The sequence below is a fragment of the Ammodytes marinus genome (genome assembly GCF_949987685.1).
Source record: "Ammodytes marinus genome assembly, chromosome: 19".
In the NCBI taxonomy this organism is placed as follows: Eukaryota; Metazoa; Chordata; class Actinopteri; order Uranoscopiformes; family Ammodytidae; genus Ammodytes; species Ammodytes marinus.
In genome coordinates this window covers 24,319,014-24,328,302 of record NC_137223.1, presented here as the reverse complement: position 1 = coordinate 24,328,302, position 9,289 = coordinate 24,319,014, and the positions used below count along the sequence as shown (strand labels likewise).

Below are 9,289 nucleotides of genomic sequence, written 5' to 3'. Positions count from 1 at the left end.
AAACTTCACACATGTGTTTGTCCTATGGTTCTCAGTCTGGTTCTACTTTTTCCTTAAATTGCTCCAAAAGGGGGAGCCAAAAACACACTTCAGCATCTTTCTCTGCCATTACTTTTGTCTTTTGGTCTATAACTCCCAAACCAAACATCCCACATTCAAAAACTTTACATCCCCGGATTCCGTGAAGCGAGGGGCCGGCGCCGCGGACGATGACGCCCGATCCCGAGTCGCGTGGGAGGCTTGGCCCCCGTTCACAACTGCTTGCAGTTCTAGTTATTATTATTATTCTTCCATGTTTTAAAGTGGTGCTGCAGCCCAAACCGTAAAGGGTTGGGACATGCCACTTGCATCACTAGTTCAGAGCCCCGGTCTCTCAGCATACAAAAAAATTCAGACATCCCGGCCACTAGGTGGCGCTACAACAAAGGAAAACGCGTTTTGGGCTATAACTTCCGCACCGAAAGTCCGACAGTCAAAAACTTTATACCCACAGATGCCCACAAGTCAGCTGCATCTTTTGAGATAGGCCACGCCCATTTGCGTATATATAAATTTTTCGCTACATCGCAAAAACTGTGTCAGTCACCAAAACATACTCCTCCTACAGTTTTCGCCCGATTTGGACGAAACCAAAAGCATTATGCTCTACCGACTCCCACGAGCAAAAGTAAGATAAAGAATTTTTCTACGACCATCGGAAGACCAAACGGTAGCGCTTCAAACATTCGCGCAAATCCCCCCGAAAAAAAAAAAAAAGGGAATTTTCTTGAAACTCAAGGGAGACTATCATGGGGCATACCTGAGTCTATAAAAAAAATCTGGCCAAGAAATTCCTATGTATGCCGGATTTATTCAACAAATTAGTTTTGCACTTTCACTTCCTGTTTCGAACTATTTGGCGGGAAAATTCAAAAACGTGGAGAGGTAGACAATTTGATTTTGCTCATAACTCCGCAACCAAACATCGCACATTCAAAAACTTGACATCCACTTCTTTGGTACATTGAGCTACATCTTTCTATCTAACGCAGTTTTGCGAATGTCATCCACAGGGGGCGCCAAAACCACAAAACGCAAATAAAACGCGTTTGGGGCTATAACTTCCACACCGAACATCCCACAGTCCAAAACTTTACATCCACAGATGCCCGCAAGTCAGCTGCATCTTTTGAGATAGGCCACGCACATTTGCGGGGGGGGATTTTTTTTCGCTACATCGCAAAAACTGTGTCAGTCACCAAAACACACACCTCCTACAGTTTTTATCCGATTCGGACGAAACCAAAAGCATTATGCTCTATGGACTCCCACGAACAAAAGTTGACTAAATAATTTCTCTACGACCGTCGGAAGACCAAACGGTAGCACTTTCAACATTTGCACATTAGCTACCTTGTACCAAACTGCTCCTAAATCCAAAACGATTCATCCTATTGACACCAAACTTCACACATGTGTTTGTCCTATTGTTGGTTCTACTTTCTCCTTAAATTGCTCCAAAAGGGGCCGCCAAAAACACACTTCAGCATCTTTCTCTGCCATTTCTTCGCCTTTTGGTCTATAACTCCCGAACCGAACATCCCACATTCAAAAACTTTACATCCCCGGATTCCGTGAAGCGAGGGGCCGGCACCGCGGACGACGACGCCCGATCCCGAGTCGCACGGGACGGCTTGGCCCCCGTCCACAACTGCTTGCAGTTCTAGTTACTTTTGAAACACTGGAGAAAATGTGAAAAGTCTCCAGAGACATTGTGGCTTGAAATATAGCCCTGCCAGGATGAGGCGCCCCAAATACGCATCTAAATGTGTTTTGTCCAGCTCCTTCCACTTTTCTCCCAAAACACACCTCCCTTCTAGATTAGTCATTTCCAGAATGTTTTTCTGTACGTAATGAACTGCTTTAACTTTGCTTTGCAGGATTAGTAAATTCCCCTGATGAAGCAAGTCCATTGCTGTGAAACCAGTCCCTCAAAAAGTACCAGTTTAAAATTACCTACCTTATTTACTTCAATATTGTTCTTCAAGTATCTTTTTATTGAGCAATTCAATCCCACATATACATTCAGGGCATTTTTGTGGCCATTACAATTGGGCAATGTGCATATAGAATTGGAATCATCATGAAATAAAATTGTATATTAAGCACAAAAGTAATACATAAAACAAAGGAGAACAGGTAACTTAGGGTAAGCGTACATTAATTAACTGTTGCTTAAATAAGGCTTAATAAGCATTTACTAAGCATTACCAAACTGTTAATAAATGCTTAATAAACATAAATTAAGCATTAACTAACTGTTATGCTTAGGTTATGCTTAACTAGGCATTAGTTAACGAAGCATTAATTTACTATATATAACTAAGCATTAACTTGGCACTAACTAACAGTTTACTAATGTACCCTTATTGTATTGTGTTGTGTTTCCGGAAAGCAAAATGTGAAACTACCTCAATATTGTTGAACACATATATTACTGTTAAAGTGCATGGTGTGTTATTCGTTTTTAAGCCCCTCTTGTCACTTTATTTAAAAAAATTAAAAATGTTAACCTTCATTTATACAGGTAAATCTAATTGAGACCGGACACTCTTTTACAAGGTACCGGTTTCCATTCCCACACAGCACATTCATACACCGATAGCAGCTTTCACATGCAGGGTACGGCACACAGTTTATGGATTGAAGGGTTGAGTGTGAGGCCCACACGCGGAGTCAGATCCAGTTCACCCTCTGATACTCCGGGCGGAGGAGAGAAACGGAATCTTTGCAGGAGGGTCGCGAAGAAGATGAAGAGCTCCATTCTGGCCAGACCTTCTCCAAGACAAATCCTTCTACCTGATGGGGACAACAGTGCGAAATGTTCACAATAGGGGTGGTTAAAAACACTGATTCATGTAAAAATCGTGATTCCTAATGTCTGCCATTTTAAATCGATTAACAATTTGCAATAAAAAAGTCTTGCTCAGGGACATTTGGACTTGTGGCTGGGTGACTGGGAATCGAACCACCAACCCTGTAGTTGAGGGTCTACCACCCTAACCACTTAGCCACAACAATGCCCTAACAATGATCTTAAAGAAGTGATGTCTGAATTCACCGACCTGCAGAGAAGGGCATGAAGGCGTCTCGCTTCAAGAACTTCCCGTCTTTGTCCAGGAAGTGAGCGGGATAGAAGGTGGTTGGCTTCTCCCACTCGCTCTCATCGTACAGAACGGAAGACAAGAGAGGATACACCGTGGTGCCCTGGACACAATGAAGAAAACCGGGTAGGTTTAAATAAAGTGTCTGTCTGTCTGTCTGTCTGTCTGTCCGTCTGTCTGTCTGTCGTTTCTCTCTGTCTTTTTTTTTTACTTTTTTTAACTTTTTTTAATCAGTTTTTGAAGACAACCACAAATAAACATACATTTAGTGTGTAGGAAAGAGGCACAATGAAAATAAAAATAAATGTTTAAAAAATAATATAATAATAATAATTAAAAAAAGTAAAATAATGTAAATTTTTTTTTTTTTTTTTTAATAAATAAATAATAAAAGGAAAAAAAACATATATTTATCTACTGTATATCTAACCTTTTTAATGAAGTGACCCTCGAACGTTATATCTTGGCTGGTTTTGTGAGGCAGTGACATGGGGAGAATGTTGGCAAATCGCTGTGTCTCATGGATGACTGCGTCAGTGAACGGCAGATTCTTTCTGTCCTCAGTCTGCGCTTGACGACTTCCTATCACTCTGCTCAGTTCCTCCTGGACCTGGTCTGAAAGAGACATTATTTTTTCATTTAGATGATGCCTACGTCAACAAAACACTTGCTTGGACTGTTGTGTGTGCAATGAGGAACTTTTAGTCTGTGTCAATTCTTGCACCCCCTTTGGACAAAAGCGGTAGTGTTTTTACCACACCAGCTGTTGTTCCTGGGTGAGCGTACCCACGGCAAAGGCATTAAGTAAAACTATATAAAAATAGCATTCTTTGCACTGATGGTCTCATTCGCTGGTACATGTAATTTATGATCTTCAGAAGAAAAATTAGACTGTTTCAGAAATTATTTAAAAGTTTCTTGTAGCTAGTTTAAGCTCCTTACCTTGTATATTTGGATACTTGGCCATAAGCAAAAGTCCCCATCTCAGTGTGGTTGCTGTGGTGTCAGTACCGGCAGCAAACAGGTTATTAACCGTCACCATAAGGTTTTCCTTGTGGAAGTGACTGTTGGTATTCCCAGAGTCCTGCGGGTAAAGATGAGAAGGTTAGACAATCAAAACAGATGCAACGTGTGTGGTTAAATTAATTGTACATACTTTTTATTAATTTTTTTGTTTGTTTTAAATATAGAAATGGATTGGGTAGTCTTGTCACTCTACATGTGACCTTGGAATTGTGTCCACGATCAGAATTGAGGGTCATATGATTAGAAATTACCTAAACATTTTCCCATTGATACTTCTTCAGCATCTTAAATTGGCGTTTTTCGGAACAAAATTGGAATATACAGCAACCGTAACCCTAATGGCTCGGACAGACATAAGGCTATAGCTTCAAGCTTTGGTAAGGGCCTTCGGATCTGGGGAGGCCGGAGCAAAGTCCAGAAAATATAAAGTTAAAGAGTCAATAAAGATGGGCACTGCTTGAGTTTAACCTGCCAGGAACTCTGTGAATTGTTATTTTATATTTGCACTCCTACTTTGTGTTGCAACTGTTGCAAAGATCTTAAAGGTGCACTATGTAACTTTGGGTGTGTCAGAGAGGTGAATATTTTCTAAGGTATATTCTCAGTTCTGAATAAATAAACTTTAATCAGAGGAAAATGTGATCCCTGGAACACTGTTTGAAGTAATAAAGCTTCCTGAAAAGTTGTTTCACTGTTGTTGTTTACAGCAGCAGGGCCCACAGTTTAGTTCACAAACATATTCTAGTCTTACGTTTGGTTGATTAATGAATAACTACATTCTAAGAATTACATGTAGAGCCTGCAGTAAGTTTACAAAACATATTTAATGTTTTGTAAACTTACTGCAGGCTCTTCAAATGTAAAGAAGCACCTATCCCCTGAAACTGCGTAGTGCACCTTTAATGTTGATAAGTGATGAAATGTGATTCCAAACCTCCAGATTTTGCTTTCGGACCAGAAAGGCGTCTACAAATCCTCTGCACATCTCTGGGTTGAGGGTCTCCTTCAAACGACTGAACAGACTTAAATTCTGTGTTCTATTGGCATCAGCCGATTTGAGGAGTTCTCTCGTGTGAGAAAAGAATCTACCAATCCATGGGAATAGGTTGTACAACTGTTTGAAGAAAATTAAAACAGGCCTATCGTTAGGCCTTTGTAATATGTTCACTTATTCACTATATTAAAGGTGCTTCGAGGAACTTTCCGTTTGTGTTCATTGGATAAAAGCGGTATGAGTTTTTACTACGCCAGCTGTTGTTCCTGGTGAGAGTACCCATGACAGAAGCATTTATAAAAACTATATAAAATAGCATTCTTTGCACAATTTTTTTTTTTTACTGTTTCAGAAATATTTAAAAGTTCCTCGTAGCTACTTTAAAAGCCCTATGTTGACAGTTAGACTATAAAAAACATAAAAAACATTTGAGACCTGTATTGATGGGGATCCCACAAGTTGAATATTTCTATTTGCTCGATGTACCATGGCCACAAACTCTGGATCATCGTATTCAAACCTGCTGCCATAAACAATGGAGCAGATTATGTTTGAAACGGCACAATTCATTGAATTGGTTGTGTCAAAGGCTTCTCCTGTAATAAGGCAAGGCAATTTAATTATAAAACACAATTCATACACGGCTGCAATTCAAAGTCATTGCTAAAAAACAAACAACCCTATTACAATTGTACTACAATTAAAATTATGCAAGAATAAAAAAATAAGTATAAGTAGTATAAGTATAATAATACATAAGACAATTAAAAATGAAAACAAGTGCAGATATGAAATAGACAAGAAAAGACTAAATCTTTTTTTGAAATTACATCAGGTAATAGGGGAGAGTGGGGTGAGTTGTGCCACTTTTCACTAAAAGTGACTTTAAAGTGAGGCATCCACAGTAATGTCTCCAACTAAAATATGTAGGCCTATGTATATTTCAGGATGTGGTGCATCCCTGGCAACAATAACTTTTGTCCTGAAATAAACTGTTTAAGAAATATAGCTTTCGGAAAAAGCTTTCTAAAGTGGTAGCTAACCTCAGAATTTCTGGGAGCTTATTCCAGGCATGAGGGGCATAACAACGCAAAGTGAAAAACAAGAGAAACAGGTCAAACTAAATCTTGAAGGTGTGTCTTTTTCGAAAGCCTGATTTGTTTGTTATTGTGCGGTTGGTTATAAGACACATACCTTTAAATTTCTTAAACACTTCAACAAGGTATTCACATTCCTCAACGATTTTGTCCTCAGACGCCTTCTTGCCCATCCCAAAGTCTCTCAGGTTGGTCAGAGCAAAGCGCCTCATCTCCTTCCATGTATCACCATTGGACCATAACACCCCTGAGAAAAAGTGTTTCAGCAAAATACATCAAATAATTATCTGATTATGGACAAATGTTGTAAACAAACAACAATACTGATATCGGGGGTAAAAAAATATAATTTAATTATGCCTTTCTTTACCCTGCTCGTTACTGAAATCTTTAACAATTTTCGGGGGATCTCTCTCTCCAAACTCTTCGGCGTGAGTGACGAGGGCTGCCTTCACTGTCTTGTATCCGGCCAAGACGACCACTTTCTTTGAGCCGAAATAGAAGGTGAATACGGATCCATATTTTTTGGAAAGCTAAGAATAGAGAAACACACACACACACACACACACACACACACACACACACACACACACACAGTAGTCAGGGCTGTGACTTCAAAATACATAGACATTTTTGAGTAAAAGTTGGCATATTGTATGTTTTTGAAAGTTCAATTTGTTCAGTCTATTTATACAGGTAAATCCCATTGCAACTTGAGACTCTTTTTCAAGGGAGACCTGTTCCCATTCACACACACATTCATACACCGATATCAAGCAAAGTATTGGGAGCAATTTAGGGTTCAGTGTCTTTCCCAGGGACACTTTGAACCAACGACCCTGTGGTTGAGGTTCTACCGCCTTTCGGTTGCAGGGTCGGAGGTTGCAGATCTAAATCTTAAGTACTTCCTCACCTGCTGTAGTGTGTGGTAGGGTTTCGTCAGATCCAGTTGCAGCAAATTCCCGATTATGGGAAGAGGTTTTGGTCCCGGAGGCTCTTTCCCATTCTCCTGGGAGCTGAAGGAGGATGAAGAGATGAGATAGATGAGCAGTAGGACTACCAGAGCCCCTAATAGGGAGATTGAGCTGTAAGAAAAAAGATCTAATATCCCCATGACTTTAAAAAGAAAATGTGTCCTTTCAAGTGTAGTGACATAGGATACGTTTGCTGTGCTGCTCCCTTCTAGTCTGTGTGTGTTTTGATATGGAGGAATGCCTTTTGTATAGCTGCCAGTGACGCAAATAGTCCAGCCCACACAGGTAGGGTAAAAGTAAACCACTGACCCTTATCAGCACACTAGGAGAGTAAAGAGTGCTTGGTAGTAGTTTAATTGTGATGTTGTCTGCAGTTTTGTTATCTTAAATGCCATAATCTTAATGTTGACATGCGGATCATAAAGGGAAAGTTATTCAGTCTGTACAGAGGTGGGAAGGGAGAAATGAGGTAAAAGGTTCAAAGAGAAAGGTAACTATGAGCCACTTGTTTTCTCTTTGCTTTTGGATGTAAGATTTGCTAACAACTGGTTTAAAAAATTAACACTAAATGTAAGTTTTAAAAAAAATTAAAAGTTTGCTTTCAACTCAGTTTTTCTAGTTGTAATATGTGTTTAAAACTTGCTTTAAATAACTGTAGTCTATGTGACGTTTAATCCACCAGTGACAACTAAGCATATACTAATTTACTCTTTAAATTAATCCAAGGTTTGTGAGTCTTAACCCCCCAATTCTGTATGTTTTAAATCGAACAACATGTTGACATGCACTGATCTAGGAACCTGAACTCTCACTGACATAATAAAATATAAAAGTACACAGAAAGCTTTAAGTAATAGGTTAACAGGATATGTACTCACTCTCATGATCTCAGAGATTTCATTTAATGAGACACTAAACCCTGGTGGATGATACACTCGACTGGATCAAAGTTAAAGCTTATCTCCAAATTACCTCAAATAAAAATAAACTTTCTATTTGTACCAACATGCTTTATACAGTATGAACTCTGTTCTCAGTCGCAGTTGACCCATCAATAAAGTTGACCGAAGCCCCCCCCCCCCCCCCCCCCCGCTAGAAGGCTCATTCCTCTTCACAGCAGACCCGAGTCGTTCTCTGCATGTCATTGCCCTCTCTCTCCCCATTTCATCTCTTATCTGTCTCTCCGAACTTTGATAAAATGCCAAAAATGCCCTTAATCTTTTCCTTAGCCTAAAGTCTAGTTATAAGCCTAAAGCTGTTTTTTCTGTAGCTCGCCCCGCACTAAAAGTGACAAAACTATATTTTATAAATGTTTCTAAAATCACGAAATGAAGACGTGTACTTATAAACAAAAGAAACTTCGCATTTAGAAGTGAAACAGCATATTGGAAGTGAAGTGTGCTGTGGTTTGGTTTGATGTGGTTCTAAAAAACCATCAAAGGCAACAACCACATATTCAGGTTTCAGTTTCAACCTACGGGTTCCTGTCGTTAGATGAGTTTATATTTTGACCTGAAGTTTCTCTTGTTAAAGGTGCACTATGCAACTTTAGGTGTGTCAGAGAATTGAACATTTTATAAGGTATATTCTCGTAACTTAATAAAACACACTTTCTTCACAGGAAAATTGGATCACTTGAACACTGTTTGAGGTTAGAAAGCTTCCTGAAAAGTTTCACTGTTGTTGTTTACAGCAGCAGGGCCCGCATTTCGGTTCAATGACATATTCTAGTCTTAGGTGCTGGATAATAAATATTAGTTTTGATTTATAATGATAGAATTATTCAAAACTAAAGATTTCATGTAGAGAAAATATGTTTAGTAAACTAACTGCAGGCTCTGGGAATGTAAACAAATATTCCCCTTCCTTAAAACTGCATAGTGCACCTTTAACACAGACTAAGGTTAGGTTGTCATAGTAACATCTGTGAAAACACATTAGTGGCTTCATATACATTGCGCCACACGCTCCCTTCCTGCTCTGCTTCCCCATTTAGTATTTAAAAAAAAAAAAAAACCTCAGTTAATTTGCCTGCACTTCTCCATTCTGCACACA

At 39.3% G+C, this 9,289-nt stretch overlaps 1 protein-coding gene across 1 annotated transcript; it reads right to left on the bottom strand.

Moving 5' to 3' along the window:
• Nucleotides 1–2,650: 2,650 nt before the first annotated feature.
• On the bottom strand, nucleotides 2,651–7,374 carry LOC307266181 (cytochrome P450 2K1-like; the record flags this gene model as incomplete). Its single annotated transcript, XM_080048128.1, has 9 exons — nucleotides 2,651–2,834; nucleotides 3,101–3,246; nucleotides 3,574–3,758; nucleotides 4,086–4,227; nucleotides 5,104–5,283; nucleotides 5,599–5,759; nucleotides 6,358–6,507; nucleotides 6,631–6,793; nucleotides 7,174–7,374. 9 exons carry the CDS (start codon nucleotides 7,372–7,374, stop codon nucleotides 2,651–2,653), a joined length of 1,512 nt encoding a protein of 503 aa, XP_079904254.1.
• Nucleotides 7,375–9,289: the final 1,915 nt, after the last annotated feature.